The 20,395-nt window shown below is 42.8% G+C and overlaps 1 protein-coding gene across 2 annotated transcripts in view; it reads right to left on the bottom strand.

The window, feature by feature from the left end:
- The window catches only part of LOC130358194 (beta-arrestin-1), a 255,931-nt gene that overhangs the window by 21,530 nt on the left and 214,006 nt on the right, over positions 1-20,395 (bottom strand). For both annotated transcript variants that reach the window (XM_056561068.1, XM_056561067.1), the window contains exons 8-12: positions 17,964-18,099; positions 12,164-12,248; positions 10,749-10,821; positions 3,245-3,385; positions 1,673-1,756 (exon numbers count right to left, since the gene is read on the bottom strand). In XM_056561068.1, coding sequence (XP_056417043.1) covers positions 1,673-1,756; positions 3,245-3,385; positions 10,749-10,821; positions 12,164-12,248; positions 17,964-18,099 — 519 coding nt within the window. The remainder of the gene's footprint in view (positions 1-1,672; positions 1,757-3,244; positions 3,386-10,748; positions 10,822-12,163; positions 12,249-17,963; positions 18,100-20,395) is intronic.

The following is a 20,395-nucleotide window of genomic DNA, read 5'->3' as shown; positions in this document are numbered from 1 at the left end:
AGGGGCTTTGTCTGTGGTTTGTTTCTTTAGGGACTTTGTCTGTGTTTCTTTATGGGCTTGGTCTCTGGGGTCTCTATTTAGGGGCCTGGTCTGTGAACTGTAATTCTCTAGGGGCCTGTTCTTTGTTATTGGTTTAAAATTTCTGGTCTGGAGTCTGTTTTGGTTTGGGGAAGTCTGGTCTGGGATCTGAATTTGTTTACGAGCCTGTTCTGATGTCTGTTTTAGTTTAGGGGGTCTGTGGTCTGTAATGCTTTATGGGTCTGATCTGTGGTCTGTATTAGTTTGGGTTCTTGACCTTTCTTGGAGCTATTTTATGTGTTTAGGGGTCTGGTCTGTGGTCTGTAATGCTTAATGGGTCTGATCTGTGGTCTGTATTAGTTTGGGTTCTTGACCTTTTTTGGAGCTATTTAGGGGTCTGGTCTGTGGTCTGTATTTCTTTAGGAATCTGGTCTGGGGTCTGTATTAGTTAAGGGGGTCTGGGATCTGAATTTGATTTTGGATCTGTAGTCTTCTTTTGTTTCAGGTCTGGTGTCTGTATTTTTTAGGGGTCTGGTATGTGATCTTTATTAGTTTAGAGGTCTGGTATGTGATCTTTATTAGTTTAGAGGTCTGGTCTGTGATCTTTATTAGTTTATGAGGCCTGGTCTGTGATCTTTAATAGTTTAGGAGTCTGGTCTGTAATCTTTTCTAGTTGATGAGGTCTGGTCTGTAATCTTTTCTAGTTGATGAGGTCTGGTCTGTGATCTCTATTAGTTTAGAGGTCTGGTCTGTGATATTTATTAGTTTATGAGGTCTGGTCTGTAATCTTTATTAGTTTAGGAGTCTGGTCAGTCATCTATGTTTGGGGTCGTATATGTTTGGGGTCTGGTGTCTCTATTTTTAGGGATATGGATTTGTCTTGGTGTCTGGTCTTCGATCTTTATTAGTTTATGGGGTCTGGTCTGTGGCCTAAATCTTTAATGTGTGAGCTTGGTCTGTAGTTTGTGCTTTTTTAGGGTTCTGGTGAGTAGTCTGTAATAATTCAGGCAGTTGTGGTCTCTTTTCGTTTAAGAGCTCTAAATGGAGGTCTATGGGGGAGATTTATCAAAACCTGTCCAGAGGAAAAGTTATTGCGTTGACCGCAGCAACCAATCAGATCGCTTCTTTCATTTTTGATAAGGCCTCTAAAAAAATGAAAGAAGCGATCTGATTGGTTGTTATGGGCAAGAGAGCAACTTTTCCTCTGGACAGGTTTTGATAAATCTCCCCCTATATCTTTGTTTAATGGTCTGATCTGTGCTCTGTACACATTTAGAAGGTATGGTCTGTGGTCTGTATTCATTTTAGGATATGATGATGGGTTCAAAAGCTGTAGGTTGGGAGGCGGATGTCCCATATAACTGGGCAGGGCATTAGACCAGAAACTGCATTGTGCAGTAATCTAAGGTTCGGGGTGAAGGGGTTCTAGAAAAAGATAGGGGATAAGATGTCTATGGACGGAGTACCCATTTAATGCTGTGAGAATGACTGGGGAGGGGTCCGGTTCATCCAGGTCTCCAGGCCGTTCTCATACAACCCCACATGTTTTATAGTAACAAAGTACAAGTCTCCATCCAAACATTTTACGTGTTTAGTCAAATTCTTTCAAGAGAGTATAAATAGGAATAAAAGTGACTGTCTATTGAAGACTTACCCTCCTCGTGACACGACCAGCTTCACTTTGACCTTGTATGAGACAATTATTCCAAGGATCTCCTTGTTGGCTCCATCTCTCAACCTATAAATGGGAAAAAACAACGATTAAAGAAGATGGTCAATGATCCCCCAACCCAATAACTGTCCGAAATTCATCCCAGCAATCCTCCTGTGCTCATGACTAGAGGGCTCAGGTGAGTACACATGGCTGTAAGAGTGTGGCCCTATCATATAAGAGAAAACACCTTCATGTTGGCCCCTGAAGAAGTTAGAGCAGATTCTGAGGTAGAAGAAGGCTTGGAAACATCTCAGGAATGAAAATGACCTGAGGATAGACTCATTCTTCAGCCAAACGCCATCGAATCCATTCACTGCACAGGAGTAGAGGCTGTAATGTTAGAATGTCTTGGGACTCTCCTTAGATATTGTATAGAAACATAGAATGTGTCGGCAGATAAGAACCATTTGGCCCATCTAGTCTGCCCAATAGTCCCTGGCCCTATCTTATATGAAGGATAGCCTTATACCTATCCCTATCTTATATGAATGATAGCCTTATACCTATCTCTATCTTATATGAAGGAGCCTTATGCTTATCCCTATCTTATATGAATGATAGCCTTATACCTATCCCTATCTTATATGAAGGATAGCCTTATACCTATCCCTATCTTATATGAAGGATAGCCTTATACCTATCCCTATCTTATATAAAGGAGCCTTATGCCTATCCCTATCTTATATGAAGGAGCCTTATACCTATCCCTATCTTATATGAAGGATAGCCTTATACCTATCCCTATCTTATATGAAGGATAGCCTTATACCTATCCCTATCTTATATGAAGGATAGCCTTATACCTATCCCTATCTTATATGAAGGAGCCTTATGCCTATCTCTATCTTATATGAAGGATAGCCTTATACCTATCCCTATCTTATATGAAGGATAGCCTTATGATTATCCCATGCATGCCTAAACCCCATTCACTGTATTGGCAGCTACCACTTCTGCAGGAAGGCTATTCCATGCATCCACTACTCTCTCAGTAAAGTAATACTTCCTCATATTACTGCAGAAATGTTCCCCTCTATATAACACTATGTCCTCTATATAACCCTATGTCCTCTATATATAACACTATGTCCTCTATATATAACACTACGTCCTCTATATATAACACTGTGTCCTCTATATAACACTATGTCCTCTATATATAACACTATGCCCTCTATATTTAACACTATGTACTCTATATAACACTATGTCCTCTATATAACCCTATGTCCTCTATATATAACACTATGTCTTCTATATAACACCATGTCCTCTATATAACACTACATCCTCTTGTGGTAGTTTTTCTCCTATATAAATCTCCTCTCCTCCTTTATCATGTTGATTCCCTTTATGTATATAACAGTTTCTATAATATCCCCTCCGACACTATGTCGGCCTCTTATATTAGATGTTATATTATCTTTCTATAAAGGACATGGAGGGACATGTATTTGAGGTTTTGGCCACATGAGAAGAATTAAGTGGAGAGGGGACCAGGCCGTGTCTCACAGAGTACTAGATGCCAGGTTGGTGTCTTCATGCTTCAGTTTCCCATCCAGCGCCAGGCCTCGCTTCTCCCGGTTGTTGGCCAAGTAGGGAGTCAACGTGTAGACCTTGCAAAATGTGGAGCTGGGCGCCACAACGTCATTGCTGGAACGACACGGAAACAAGGAGAAGGTCACATCTATGGAGTAATGTCCCGATGCAGATTAATATCACGTGTTATACTGCAGTCACACCCAGAAGGTGCCAGCTGCTATCTGCAGCTGACACCTGCCATACCCAGGAAGGCCCGGCTGCTATCTGCAGCTGACACCTGCCATACCCAGAAAGTGCTGGCTGCTATCTGCAGCTGACACCTGCCATACCCAGAAAGTGCCGGCTGCTATCTGCAGCTGACACCTGCCATATCCAGAAAGTGCTGGCTGCTATGTGCAGCTGACACCTGCCATACCTAGAAAGTGCTGGCTGCTATCTGCAGCTGACACCTGCCATACCCAGAAAGTGCTGGCTGCTATCTGCAGCTGACACCTGCCCTACCCAGAAAGTGCTGGCTGCTATCTGCAGCTGACACCTGCCCTACCCAGAAAGTGCCGGCTGCTATCTGCAGCTGACACCTGCCATACCCAGAAAGTGCTGGCTGCTATCTGCAGCTGACACCTGCCATACCCAGAAAGTGCTGGCTGCTATCTGCAGCTGACACCTGCCATATCCAGAAAGTGCTGGCTGCTATGTGCAGCTGACACCTGCCATACCTAGAAAGTGCTGGCTGCTATCTGCAGCTGACACCTGCCATACCTAGAAAGTGCTGGCTGCTATCTGCAGCTGACACCTGCCATACCCAGGAAGGTCCGGCTGCTATCTGCAGCTGACACCTGCCAGACCCAGAAAGTGCTGGCTGCTATCTGCAGCTGACACCTGCCATACCCAGAAAGTGCCGGCTGCTATCTGCAGCTGACACCTGCCATACCCAGAAAGTGCCGGCTGCTATCTGCAGCTGACACCTGCCATACCCAGAAAGTGCTGGCTGCTATCTGCAGCTGACACCTGCCCTACCCAGAAAGTGCCGGCTGCTATCTGCAGCTGACACCTGCCATACCCAGAAAGTGCTGGCTGCTATCTGCAGCTGACACCTGCCATACCCAGAAAGTGCCGGCTGCTATCTGCAGCTGACTCTGCCATACCCAGAAAGTGTCCTGGCTGCTATCTGCAGCTGACACCTGCCATACCCAGAAAGTGACTGCTGCTATCTGCAGCTGACACCTGCCATACCCAGAAAGTGCCGGCTGCTATCTGCAGCTGACACCTGCCATACCCAGAAAGTGTCCTGGCTGCTATCTGCAGCTGACACCTGCCATACCCAGAAAGTGACGGCTGCTATCTGCAGCTGACACCTGCCATACCCAGAAAGTGACGGCTGCTATCTGCAGCTGACACCTGCCATACCCAGAAAGTGGCGGCTGCTACCTGTAGCTGAAACCTGCCCAAAAAAAACAGCATTGGAGGTCAAGCTAATCAGGCTTTATTAATAGAGCACTGAGCTAATAGATCAATGTAATGCATATGCAGCCCATTGACCCATAAAAACAATTGGATGCTTGCTCATAAAAGACCCCTGGGATTGGCTAAAAAAAAAAAAAAAAAGTATTAAAAGAAAAAAGTTTAAAAAAAATATTATATATAAAAATATATATAAAAATAAAACAAAAAATAATTAATAAAAGAACTATTAAAAAAACTAATGAAGATATTTTATATCATTGAACGTGGAACTATCAGAATTATTAAATTATCAGGCACCTTTGGGGGGTAAAAAATTGTTAAAGTAAAAGTATAAAAAATTACATCCCAATTAAAAAATGTATAATAAAAAAAAACTAATAAATAAAGAAAACTAATAAACATATTTGGTACCACTGAATGTGTAATTGTCAGAATTCTTAAATTATCAGGCACCTTTGGGGGGTAAAAAAGTGTTTAAAAAAAGTTTGAAAAAAAGTTTGAAAAAATATTTTAATAATCCAATAAAAACTTGAAATAAATATTGTAAACAAATGAAAAAGCATATTTGCTATCGCTGTGCATGAAATTGTCTAAACTATGAAATTATAACATTCCTGTCCTGCACAGTCAACGGCGTGAATGAAAAAATTCGAACACCAGAATTGCTGTTTTATATTGCCTTTTCTGGACTTTTTTTTATTTTTTATTTTTTTTTCTATAAAGTAAAAATATTTAAAAAAAAGTGGCAAAAAAGTTTAAATTGCACAAAAGTGTTAGCGGTAAAACCTACAACTTGCTGTGACAAAAATGAGCCCAGCTCTATAGGTGGAAAACGTAAAAAGTTATAGGGGTCAGAACATGGCGCATGGCGATGCACAGGTGTTTATTTAAAGGGTACTCCGCCCTTAGACATCTTGATAGGGGATAAGATGTCTGATCGCGGGGATCCCGCAGCTGGGACTCCCGCGATCTCTGTGCAGCACCCAGCGTTTGTTTAGAACCCTGGGTGCAGGCAGCAGGGGGTCGGGATGTCATGGCCACACCCCTTGTGATGTCACAATGCGCCAACCTCAATGCAAGTCTATGGGAGGGGGCGTGACGGCCGTCACGCCCCCTCCCATAGACTTGCATTGAGGGGGTACGATGTGACGTCACAAGGGGCATGGCTGTGACATCCCGACCCCCGCTGCCTGCTCCAAGCGTTTGAAACAAAATGTTCCGAACGCTGGGGCAGTGGAGTACCCCTTTAAGGTGTTTTTTTTTTTTTTTTGTTATAGTAAAACTAAACACTAAAATAATCCAAAAATAAAATAATCCACAAATAATTTGGCATTGAAACTGTACTGACCCGTAGAATAAATATAGAATGTCGGTTTTCATTTGCTTGACTCACAAATTTGCGCAATGACATTTTTTTTTTCTGGCTTTGTAACACATTTTATGTAAAAAAAATAAATGGCGCCAGTAAAAAGTACAACTTGTCCTGCAGAAAAATAAGCCCTAATAAAACTCGCCACAAACGGTATCTGGGGGTGTCAGCTGCAGATAGCAGCTGACACCTGCTGGTTATGGCAGGAAGAACACATAAGCCAGATTTTTTTATTTGGGGGGGGTCAGGAAGGAGTGAAAAGGGATCTCCGATACATATGTTATTATACCCTATCTGCAGGATATGGGATAAGTGTCTGGTGGCGGTGTGTCCGACCACTGGGGCCCCCGCTATCTCCTGCCCAGCACCATGGGTAACGCCGGTTATCATGCTCCTCTATGTATCTCTATGGGAGAGCCAGAGTGTCTACGGCTCTCCCATAGAGATACATGGAGAGGCGGGATGACCACCGGCTATCGTGGTCAACAGTAATCCACATGCAAAGTGGAGCTTGCTCTGTGGATGGAGGGAGTCGGGGTGCTGGGCAGGAGATAGAAGGGCCCCAGCGGTCAGACCCCCCCCCCCCTCTCCTGCCATCAGACACTGTGGATAGGTCAGACCCCCCCTACCCCCCCCCCCCCCCCCGCCATCAGACACTGTGGATATGTCGGACCCCCCACCATCAGACACTGTGGATAGGTCGGACCCCCCACCATCAGACACTGTGGATAGGTTGGACCCCCCCGCCATCAGACACTATGGATAGGTCGGACCCCTCCGCCATCAGACAATGTGGATAGGTCGGATCCCCACCATCAGACACTGTGGATAGGCCGGACCCCCCGCCATCAGACACTGTGGATAGGTTGGACCCCCCGCCATCAGACACTGTGGATAGGTCGGACCCCCCGCCATCAGACACTGTGGATAGGTCGGACCCCCCGCCATCAGACACTGTGGATAGGTCGGACCCCCACCATCAGACACGGCGGATAGGTCAGACCCCCCGCCATAAGACACTCTGGATAGGTAGGACCCCCCCCCCCCGCCATCAGATACTGTGGATAGGTCGGACCCCCCGCCTTCAGACACTGTGGATAGGTCGGACCCCCGCCATCAGACACTGTGGATAGGTCGGATCCCCCACCATCAGACACTGTGGATAGGTCGGACCCCCCGCCATCAGACACTGTGGATAGGTCGGACCCCCCACCATCAGACACTGTGGATAGGATGGACCCCCCGCCATCAGATACTATGGATAGGTCGGACCCCTCCGCCATCAGACAATGTGGATAGGTCGGACCCCCCACCATCAGACACTGTGGATAGGTCGGACCCCACGCCATCAGACACTGTGGATAGGTTGGACCCCCCCCGCCATCAGACACTGTGGATAGGTGGGACCCCCCGCCATCAGACACTGTGGATAGGTCGGACCCCCGCCATCAGACACTGTGGATAGGTCGGATCCCCCGCCATCAGACACTGTGGATAGGTCAGACCTCCCGCCATCAGACACTGTGGATAGGTCGGACCCCCGCCATCAGACACTGTGGATAGGATGGACCCCCCGCCATCAGACACTGTGGATAGGATGGACCCCCCGCCATCAGACACTGTGGATAGGTCGGACCCCCACCATCAGACACTGTGGATAGGTCAGACCCCCCGCCATCAGACATTGTGGATAGGTCGGATCCCCCGCCATCAGACACTGTGGATAGGTCAGACCCCCCGCCATAAGACACTGTGGATAGGTCGGACCCCCCGCCATCAGACACTGTGGATAGGTCGGACCCCCCGCCATCAGACACTGTGGATAGGTCGGACCCCCCGCCATTAGACACTGTGGATAGGTAGGACCCCCACCATCAGACACTGTGGATAGGTCGGACCCCCCGCCATCAGACACTGTGGATAGGTCGGACCCCCCGCCATCAGACACTGTGGATAAAGGTTAAGAACCTATGTACCAAATTTCCCCTTTAAATACAGCTCTAGATGTTACTGGAGTAAGGCTTAGTTTCCATTTGTTTTGTTATTTTTCCGAAAAATGGTGACAAAAACACCCAAACAGCGTTTATTGGGGTTTTTTTTATGTGTGAAAAAACACTGCAGACAGATGTTAGCTGCAAGTCAATAGTGATTAGTGATCAATAGTGATTAATTTTTGTATTTGACGCTTTTTTTATTGTTGTTTTTACACCTCTTTAGCGTTTTTTTTTTTTTGTTTTTTTTGCATTTTTTTTGTGCAGCTTTTCTAAATCGCAGCATGTTGAGAATCTTTTTTCTTTCACTGAAATCTCAGCATTTACTGCAGTCACACCCAAAGCTGCAATTGCAATTAATTCTGATCCCTGCATTTTACCTATGCAAGTGTTTCCCCAGGCAGTGTTCCTCCAGCTTTTGCAAAACTACAACTCCCAGCATGCCCGGACAGCCAACGGCTGTCCGGGCATGCTGGGTGTTGTAGTTTTGAAACAGCTGGAGGCACGCTGATTGTTAAACACAGATCTATATTGTGCAGCCAGGTTCAAGCTCCCACAATGCACTGCACGCAGGTAACATGAAACAAACCTCTTCCCGACTCAGGACATACATTTACAGCAGGTGCCAGCTGCTCTTTGCAGCTGACACCTGCCATACCCAGGAAGTGTCGGCTGCTATCTGCAGCTGACACCTGCCAAAAATAACCGACATTGGAAATCACTCTGATCAGGCTGTACTAATAGAGCACTGATCTAAAAGATCAATGTAATGCATATGCATCCCATTGACCAATATAAACAATTGGATACTTGCTCATAAAAGACTCCTTGGGATTGGCTAAAAAAAAAAAAAAGTATTCAAACTTATAAAAAAATTTTAGGAAAATTGAAAAAAAAAAAAAAAAAAAAAAAAAAAAAAAAAATATATATATATATATATATATATATGTATATATATACGGGGGAGTGGCTACCTCCATGTTGGCTCCTGCACCCCACCCATCTCTATTAGGTGTATATAAGGTGTCTTGGATGTTTCAGATCCTGCAGTGCCTGCTGTACTGTTCACACAGAGGCATATTCATAGTGTAGGGTCCGTCCCAGAATGAGGTCACCTTACCGTGGTGGGACGGTCCACGCTATTTGGTGCCAAATTTGCAAGCTAAGTACCTCATAATTTCATAGTTTCATATCTTAATTTATTGCATTACAGCTGTATAGCTTTTCATGTTCTATCTATATACTCATGTCTTATCTATATACTCATGTTTTATCTATATCTCTGTGCTGGCAGTGTGCTGCTGTATTCTCCTGTTGCTGTATATTTAGCCCAGCAGCCTGCACCTGCAAGCCAGGTTTTTACAATAGTTTGGAATTAATAGTGCTGGCCAACTTATTCTTTGGTTTTATATATATATATATATATATATATATATATATATATATATATATATATGTATAAACAAGTATATAAAGAAAAAAATTTATATATATATATATATATATATATATATATTATTTATTTTTTTCCCCATATATATCAGGTGTATATGGATATGGGAAAAAAAAAATATATAAATATATATATATATATATATATATATATATATATATATATATATAAATTAGTAGAAATCTGCAGCACACAAAATGATGAAAGTGCAAAAAAATAAAATTTATTCCATATCTTGGTGAAAGTTACAGCGACGTTTCAACCAGCTCTCCTGGTCTTTCTCAAGCATAACACAAGTGAATAAAGCCATCATTCTTATAGGCCACACAATTACAGATACAATTAATACAAAAGTGTACAAAATCATAGTATAACAAAGTATATATCACTCCAAACTAAACAGATAGTGCACAGTGTATAAATATAAATATATCAAAAAGTTTCCACAGAATCATATATATGTGCAATCCCAAAATTATTAAGTAATCCCTAATAGGGTCCTGAGGGATTACTTAATAATTTTGGGATTGCACGTATATATGATTCTGTGGAAACGTTTTGATATATTTATATTTATACACTGTGCACTATCTGTTTAGTTTGGAGTGATATATACTTTGTTATACTATGATTTTGTACACTTTTGTATTAATTGTATCTGTAATTGTGTGGCCTATAAGAATGATGGCTTTATTCACTTGTGTTATGCTTGAGAAAGACCAGGAGAGCTGGTTGAAACGTCGCTGTAACTTTCACCAAGATATGGAATAAATTTTATTTTTTTGCACTTTCATCATTTTGTGTGCTGCGGATTTCTACTAATTTATCTACATATGGACCATTGACCGGGGTTCGGTTCTGCGTGCACCATACTACCTGTTTTTTTTGGGGTGCTGCTTCCCTTGGATTGCTATATATATATATATATATATATATATATATATATATATATATATAGATATATATATGCCAAAAGGAGAAAAAAAATGCCATTTCCAATTTTTGGCCCAAATTTTTTTTTAAATACGTTGGTAAAAAGGAAAGTGGAAAAGTAGTGATCTAATAACTGGGAGACAAGTTGGATGGAAGAAGCAGACACTACAGCTCCGGATGTGACTGGAGTAAAAGTTGTGATCTAATAACTATAAAACAATCTGGATGGACACTACAGCTCAGGATGTGATGATCTCTACTCACTCAGCCTCCTCCACCGCCACCGGGCACTTGTACTGCGCCGTGTTGAAGAGACAGATGTCGGCGTACTGGCGCACTGTAACGAAAAGCAACTGTTTTAACTTTCTAACTCATGGATGTGGGAAATGTTCTCTCTGCGCATGTGCACCATTCTCCACTGTTAACGAATGTAGTACGCAGAATATGTGATGTAAAATGTATCTAAGCCCTATGGCAGTGTTCCCCAAACTGTGGCACTTGTTACAAACTACAACTCTCATCGTGCCCTGACAATGCTGTACAAAACGTCAAACTTTGTCAGATCCCACAAAATAAAGGGGCGTGGCCTCACGTGCCTGCCTCAGCTTCCTCCCTGCAGCCAGACTCTACCTGCTTAAATCTCCCTTAGAATTAGCAAAACTACAACTCCCAGCCTGTTCTGACAGTGAGGACATGCTGGTGGTTGTAATTTTGCTCATGTACCCTTGTCCATGAGTCATCTCTTGTCCATGACTCATGGACAAGTTGATGCTGCTCCAGGACTGGTTAGTGTCCCAGTATGTACGGAGACCCCTAGTGGTGGGATTTTCAGAGGGTCATTTTCACTTTAAAGTAGCATATTACAAAGGGTCTTTAATTTCAATCCTTAAAGGGGTATTCCAGTAAAAAAAAAAACTTTTATTTATTTATATCAACTGGCTCCAGAAAGTTAAACAGATTTGTAAATTACTTCTATTAAAAAAATCTTAATCCTTTCAATAATTATCAGCTGCTGAAGTTGAGTTGTTGTTTTCTGTCTGACCACAGTGCTCTATGCTGACATCTCTGCTTGTCTCGGGAACTGCACAGAGAAGAAGAGGTTTACTATGGGGATTTAGTTCTAAACTGGGCGGTTCCCGAGACACGTGTCATCAGAGTGCACCTAGACAGAAAAAAACAACTCAACTTCAGAAGCTCATAAGTATTGGAAGTATTGCGATTTTTTAATAGAAGTAATTTACAAATCTGTTTAACGTTCTGGAGCCAGTTGATATATAAAAAAAAGTTTTTTCCTGGATAACCCCTTTAACAAGGAATAAAAGGTTTTTTGATCTGACAGTGCCCATTTAAGATGTTGCAAAACTACAACTCCCGGAATGTAAAACTACAATTCTCACCATGTTCTGACAATTTAGCAAAATGAAAGCTCCCAGAATGCCCTGACATAACTACAACTCCCATCGTCCCCCTAAATAAAAAATAAAAAATTTGAATGTTGCCAGTTCCTTATTAATTATGGAAATTATCTCCTACCTAAATTGTTGCAAAATTGCAATCTTACAATTTTTTACAAATGTTGCACAGCTATAACTCTCAGCATGCCTTGACATAAAACGGGGGGGGGGGCAATCTCCTGCAGGGTCTTCATGTATGCAGTGTGTAGGAATACAGCCACGTACCTGAGATTTTAATCTTCTTGACGGTCTTATTTGTGTTGTTTGTGACGTGGACATTGACATTGATGGGCTCCCCGTGGTAGTAAATCTGCACAAACACAACAACAGTAACAAAATATATCAACAACAGTAACAAAATTTATCAATAACAGTAACAAAATATATCAACAACAGTAACAAAAATGCATCAACAACAGTAACAAAATATATCAACAACAGTAACAAAATATATCAACAACAGTAACAAAATATATCAACAACAGTAACAAAATGCATCAACAACAGTAACAAAATGCATGAACAACAGTAACAAAATGCATCAACAACATTAACAAAATGTATCAACAACAGTAACAAAATATATCAAAAACAGTAACAAAATGCATCAACAACAGTAACAAAATATATCAACAACAGTAACAAAATGCATCAACAACAGTAACAAAATGCATGAACAACAGTAACAAAATGCATCAACAACATTAACAAAATGTATCAACAACAGTAACAAAATATATCAAAAACAGTAACAAAATGCATCAACAACAGTAACAAAATGCATCAACAACAGTAACAAAATGTATCAACAAGCCTCCTGCAAAATCAATAGATGTTATGAATAATAGGTGCAATTATCAGTATGACCTGTAGATGGAGCCAGAGACTGGCAATTACATACTGGCCCTGATTTACTAAAGTCCAACCCTTTTTCTGGGTTATTGCGCCTAAATTTTTGTCGCAACATCTGTGCAACTATTTCTGCGACCAAATTTTACGCTGCACAAACGACACTTTAGAAACCACTGGGAGTGTTTTTTATTTTCACTCTGAAATGGGCGTGTTTTATGCAAAAATGGTCGTGTTCCCGACAAAAAACAAAAAATACTCGGAGTACTTTCAAAATCACTCTAGAAAAAGTGTCAGTTTGTCTCACACAATAACCGACAGCCAAGAGGACGAGTAAAATTCAACAAAATGGAGCGATTTCTAACACGGGACTGTTCACCATTGTGTTTTGTGTGAAAGTAACTTGTTTTATAACCTGAAAACATTTCGTACAGTTAAACACTTTTATGAAAATATTGAATGATTTTGTGATAGTTAATGTTTATATATTTATTTTCTTTTTAACACATTTGCAATATTAGGTTTAACCCCTTCCCCCTATTGGACGTATGCATAAGTCCAAGCGATCTCCTGCTCTGCCGCGGGCAGCGCAGGAGATCGCCGGCGGGACTCAGCTGTCAATCACAGCCGGAGTCCCACCGCAGCTGCTGGGGCCGCGATCGCGCCGGTCCGGGCAGCATTAACCCCATAGATGCCGTGATCAGTTCTGATCACGCATCTATGGTGTTTGCAAGGGGAGTGCTCTCCCCCTGCCCATCAACGGCGGCACCGCCATAAAATAAGGGGGATCGGGGGTGTCCAAGACACCCTCGATCCCCCTGAAGAGATAGGAGTGAGGTGGCAGGGGTGCCACCCACTCCTATCCCTGCTATTAATCGGCGGAGCGACCGACCAATAGCAGACTGGGGGCGGGGGGGTTAAAGTTCGGTGTCTGGGCACAGCGGGGGGAACCGTGTAGTAGCAGCGGCGGCGGAGCTCCAGATGACGGCGGAGGCTGTGATCATGGCGGCGGTGGAGGTGAGTATGGCGGTGGCGTGTCCGGGAGTCTGTTGCCTAGCAACATCTGCAGGGCGACAGTTTGGAGAGTGGTCTCTAAACTGTGGCCCTCCAGATGTTGCAAAACTACAACTCCCACCATGCCTTGACAGCTGTTTGCTGTGTTGGCATGCTGGGATTTGTAGTTTTGCAAGATGGGGTTCAGGCTAGAGATCACTGACAGTGGTCTCTAAACTGTAGCTCTCCAGATGTTACAAAACTACAACTCCCAGCATGCCCAGACAGCAGTTTTCTGTCTTAGCATGCTGAGATTTGTAGTTTTGCAACATCTGGAGGCTACAGTTTAGAGACCACTGTCAGTGATCTGCAGCCTGAACCCCTCTAAATCTTGCAAAACTACAACTCCCAGCATTCAGGAACAGCAAAAGGCTGTCTCGGCATGCTGGGAGTTGTACTTGCGTGCCTCCAGCTGTTGCATAACTACATCTCCCAGCATTTCCTTCGGCGATCAGTACATGCTGAGAGTTGTAGTTCTGCAACAGCTGGAGGCACACTGGTTGGGAAATACAGAGTTAGGTAATAGGTTCTATTACCTAACTCAGTATTTTCCAACCAGTGTGCCTCCAGTTGTTGCAAAAATACAACTCCCAGCATGCACGTTCTGTCAGTGCATGCTGGGAGTTGTAGTTTTGCCCCCCCCCTCCCATGTGAATGTACAGGTTACATTCACACTGGCGGCGGATTACAGTCAGTTCCCCGCTTCAAGTTTGAGCTGCGGCAAATTTTCCGCCGCAGCTCAAACTCCTAGCGGGAGACTCAGTGTAATCCGCCGTCAGTGTGAATGTAACCTAAAAACACTACACTACACTAACATAAAATAAAGAGTAAAACGCAACATATACAGACGCACACTGCCCCCCCTCCTCCCCCCCCCCCCCCCCAATAAAAATGAAAAACTTATCCTACGGCAGGGTTTCCAAAACGGAGCCTCCAGCTGTTGCAAAACAAAAACTCCCAGCATTTACGGACAGCCATTGACTGTCCAAGCATGCTGGGAGTTTTGCAACAGCAGGAGGCACCCTGTTTGGGAATCACTGGCTTAGAATACCCCTATGTCCACCCCTATGCAAATCCCTAATTTAGGCCTCAAATGCACATGGCGCTCTCACTTCGGAGCCCTGTCGTATTTCAAGGCAACAGTTTAGGGCCACATATGGGTTATCGCCGTACTCGGGAGAAATTGCCTAAAAAATTTTGGGGGCTTTTTCTCCTTTCACCCCTTATGAAAAGGTAAAGTTGGGGTCTACACCAGCATGTTGGTGTAAAAAAAAAAACATTTTTGTACACTAACATACTGGTGTATTTCTCCTGAGTACGGAGATACCATATGTGGGCGCAAAGTGCTCTGCGGGCGTACAACAAGGCTCAGAGGGGAGAGTGCACCATGTACATTTGAGGTCTAAATTGGTGATTTGCACAGGGGTGGCTGATTTTACAGCGGTTCTGACATAAACGCAAAAAAATAAATACCCACATGTGACCCCATTTTGGAAACGACACAACTCACGGAATGTAATAAGGGGTGCAGTGAGCATTTACACCCCACAGGTGTCTGACAGATCTTTGAAACAGGGGTCTGTGAAAATGAAAAATAACATTTTTAATTTGCACAGCCCACTGTTCCAAAGATCCGTCAAATGCCAGTGGGGTGTAAATTCTCACTGCACCCTTTATTACATTCCGTGAGGGGTGTAGTTTTAAAAATGGGGTCATATGTGGGGGGTCCACTGTTCTGGCACCACAGGGGGCTTTGTAAATGCACATGGCCAAATTCTCTCTCCAAAAGCTCAATGATGCTCCTTCTCTTCTGAGCATTGTAGTTCACCCCCAGTGCACTTCACGTCCACTTATGGGGTATTTCCATACTCAAAAGAGATGGGGTTACACATTTTGGGGGGTATTTTCTGCTATTATCCCTTGTAAAAATGTAAAATGTGGGGGAAAACAAGCATTTTAGTGTAAAAAAAAAAAAATTTTTTTACATATGCAAAAGTCGTGAAACACCTGTGGGGTATTAAGGTTCACTTTACCCCTTGTTACGTTCCCCAAGGGGTCTAGTTTCCAAAATTGTATGCCATGTGGGTGTTTTTTGCTGTCCTGGCACCATAGGGGCTTCCTAAATGCGGCATGCCCCAGAGCAAAATTTGCTTCCAAAAAGCCAAATGTGACTCCTTCTCTTCTGAGACCTGTAGTGCGCCAGCAGAGCACTTTTCATCCCCATATGTGGTGTTTTCTGAAACGGGAGAAATTGGGCTTAAAATTTTGGGGGGTAGTTTCTGCTATTACCTTTTTTAAAAATGTAAAATTTTTGCTAAACCAAGCATTTATGGTAAAAATTTTATTTTTATTTTTTACATATGCAAAAGTTGTGAAACACCTGTGGGGTATTAAGGTTCACTTTATCCCTTGTTACGTTCCTCAAGGAGTCTAGTTTCCAAAATGGTATGCCATGTGTTTTTTTTTTTTTTTTGCTGTCCTGGCACCATAGGGGCTTCCTAAATGCGACCTGCCCCCGAGCAAAATTTGCTCTCAAAAAGCCAAATATGACTCCTTCTCTTCTGAGCATTGCAGTTCGCCCGTAGTGCACTTCAGGTCAACTTATGGGGTACCTCCATGCTCAGAAAAGATGGGGTTACACATCTTGAGGGGTATTTTCTGCTATTATCCCTTGCAAAAATGTGAAATTTGGGGGGAAACACACATTTTAGTGAAAAAATATATATATTTTTTTACATTTGCAAAAGTCGTGAAACACCTGTGGGGTATTAAGGCTCAGTTAATTCCTTGTTACGTTCCTCAAGGGGTGTAGTTTCCAAAACTGTATGCCATGTGTTTTTTTTTTTTTTTTTTTGCTGTTTTGGCACCATAGGGGCTTCCTAAATGCAACATGCCCCCAAAAAACCATTTCAGAAAAACATACTCTCCAAAATCCCCTTGTCGCTCCTTCGCTTCTGAGCCCTCTACTGCGCCCGCTGAACACTTTACATAGACATATGAGGTATGTGCTTACTCGAGAGAAATTGGGCTACAAATTCAAGTATAAATTTTCTCCTTTTACCCCTTGTAAAAATTCAAAAATTGGGTCTACAAGAAGATGCAAGTGTAAAAAATGAAGATTTTGAATTTTCTCCTTCACTTTGCTGCTTTTCCTGTGAAACACCTAAAGGGTTAAAACACTTACTGATTGTCATTTTGAATACTTTGGGGGGTGCAGTTTTTATAATGGGGTCATTTATGGGGTATTTCTAACATGAAGACCCTTCAAATCCACTTCAAACCTGAACTGGTCCCTGAAAAATAGCGAGTTTGAAAATTTTGTGAAAAATTGTAAAATTGCTGCTGAACTTTTAAGCTCTCTGGTGTCTTCCAAAAGTAAAAACTCAGCAATTTTATGATGCAAACATAAAGTAGACATATTGTATATGTAAATAAAAAAAAATTATTTTGAATATCCATTTTCCTTACAAGCAGAGAGCTTCAAAGTTAGAAAAATGCTAAATTTTCATTTTTTTCATCAAATTTGGGGATTTTTCACCAAGAAAGGATGCAAGTTACCATAAAAATTTACTACTATGTTAAAGTAGAATATGTCACGAAAAAACATTCTCGGAATCAGAATGATAACTAAAAGCATTCCAGAGTTATTAATGTTTAAAGTGACAGTGGTCAGATGTGCAAAAAAGGGCTGCGTCCTAGAGCTGAAAATGGGCTCCGCCCTTAAGGGGTTAAATCAATTTAACCCCCAAGCTGATAAACAAGGAGAATTGTTGTAATGTTTGAACAATTAAAACACGTGAATAGTTTTGATTCATGGAAACATTTTTAAACAAACAAGTGGAAACCATTTTGACTCACACAACTAATTTCTTTAGCTCGGAGTTTGTGCGACACAATTGACTAGTGCGACACAAAAAAAACGGAATGTGCGACAGAATAGTTAGCCTGAAATTAGCCTGAAAAAAAAGATGAGTGATATTGAAATCACTCCAGAATAAACACTCCACTCTTAGTAAATCAGGGCCACTGTCTATTTCAGTGTTTTTAGTGTGCCTCCAGCTGTTACAAAGCTACAACTCCCAGTCTGCCTGGAGTTGTAGTTTTGCAATGCAGAATATTTTACCTCTTTATCTAGTGAGGCTTCCAGGTGCAGCGGTTTATCAGACATCAGGAACTGTCGGGTGGTCTCAGCCATGGGTTGGGGTCCCGGCCTCTCTGGAGCATACTGCACTTTCCTGATCACTAACCGCACGGAATTCCTGAGAAAATAAGGAAACAGCAATAAGATACAATGTATCCAGAAAGTCTTCACCCCCGGTCACTATATACAATGTATCCAGAAAGTCTTCACCCCCGGTCACTATATACAATGGCGGACATTTACTAATCTAGTCTATTCTGGGCATGCTTATAGACCAGCGTATGTGGTCGTCTCCTGTCTATAGGTCTCACAGCCCTTGATAAATTCTGTGCTCAGACTTCAGGGTCTACAGCTTAAACTGCATTTAGACCTGCTCCAGCATGGTCTGACATTTCAGCGTATTTTGGGCAGATGCGCACAAAAGTCGCTTTTGATAAATTCAGCACCAATGCATTTTCCAATGCATTTCCGTCTAAAATAGACTTGCATGCATCATGTTCTAAAAATCCTCTACAGCAAAAGTCGCAGAAAAGTCGCACATATTTAGACTGCGACTTTCTGTGAGACAAATTTAGACAAGAAAAACCAGTCTAAAGCCTTTGATAAATCTCCCCCAATGTATCCAGAAAGTCTTCACCCCCAGTCACTATATACAGTGTATCCAGAAAGTCTTCACCCCCGGTCACTATATACAATGTATCCAGAAAGTCTTCACCCCCGGTCACTATATACAATGTATCCAGAAAGTCTTCACCCCCGATCACTATATACAATGTATCCAGAAAGTCTTCACCCCCGGTCACTATATACAATGTATCCAGAAAGTCTTCACCCCCGGTCACTATATACAATGTATACAGAAAGTCTTCACCCCCGGTCACTAGATACAATGTATCCAGAAAGTCTTCACCCCCGGTCACTATATATAATGTAACCAGAAAGTCTTCACCCCCGGTCACTATATACAATGTATCCAGAAAGTCTTCACCCCCGGTCACTATATACAATGTATCCAGAAAGTCTTCCCCTTCGGTCACTTTATACAATGTATCCAGAAAGTCTTCACCCCAGGTCACTATATACAATGTATCCAGAAAGTCTTCACCCCCCCCCCCCGTCACTATATACAATGTATCCAGAAAGTCTTCACCCCCGGTCACTATATACAATGTATCCAGAAAGTCTTCACCCCCGGTCACTATATACAATGTATCCAGAAAGTCTTCACCCCCGGTCACTAGATACAATGTAACCAGAAAGTCTTCACCCCGGTCACTATATACAATGTATCCAGAAAGTCTTCACCCCTGGTCACTATATACAATGTATCCAGAAAGTCTTCACCCCCGGTCACTATATACAATGTATCCAGAAAGTCTTCACCCCCGGTCACTATATACAATGTATCCAGAAAGTCTTCACCCCCGGTCACTATATACAATGTCTCCAGAAAGTCTTCACCTCCGGTAACTATATACAATGTATCCAGAAAGTCTTCACCTTCGGTCACTTTATACAATGTATCCAGAAAGTCTTCACCCCAGGTCACTATATACAATGTATCCAGAAAGTCTTCACCCCCCCCCCCCGTCACTATATACAATGTATCCAGAAAGTCTTCACCCCCGGTCACTATATACAATGTATCCAGAAAGTCTTCACCCCCGGTCACTATATACAATGTATCCAGAAAGTCTTCACCTTCGGTCACTTTATACAATGTATCCAGAAAGTCTTCACCCCAGGTCACTATATACAATGTATCCAGAAAGTCTTCACCCCCCCGTCACTATATACAATGTATCCAGAAAGTCTTCACCCCCGGTCACTATATACAATGTATCCAGAAAGTCTTCACCCCCAGTCACTATATACAATGTATCCAGAAAGTCTTCACTACCCCCTCCCCCACCCCCAGGTCACTATATACAATGTACCCAGAAAGTCTTCACCCCCCCCCCCCCCCCCCGATCACTATATACAATGTATCCAGAAAGTCTTCACCCCCAGTCACTATATACAATGTATCCAGAAAGTCTTCATCACTGTCTTTATAAGGTCTCACAGATAAAAAATGTATATCAGAACAAACACCAAGCCATGAGGAGGAAAGACCTGTCTGTAGAGCTCAGAGACTCAGAGATTATGTGGAGAACAAATCTGGAGAAGGGGACAAAAATATTTCTGCTGCACTGAAAGTTTCCAAGAGCTCAGTGTCCTCCATAAGTCTTACATGGAAAAAGGAACAACCAGGACTCTACCTAGAGCTGCTCCTCCCCCCAACCCCCCCCCCCCCCCCCCACACACACACCCCAAACACCCCACAGGTGTCTGACAGAGTTTTGGAACAGTGGTAATTTTTCATTTGCACAGTCCACTGTTCCAAAGTGGGGTGCCAGTGGGGTGTAAATACA

The sequence above is a fragment of the Hyla sarda genome, chromosome 2 (assembly GCF_029499605.1).
Source record: "Hyla sarda isolate aHylSar1 chromosome 2, aHylSar1.hap1, whole genome shotgun sequence".
NCBI lineage: Eukaryota > Metazoa > Chordata > Amphibia > Anura > Hylidae > Hyla > Hyla sarda.
This window is presented reverse-complemented; position numbering and strand designations above follow the sequence as displayed.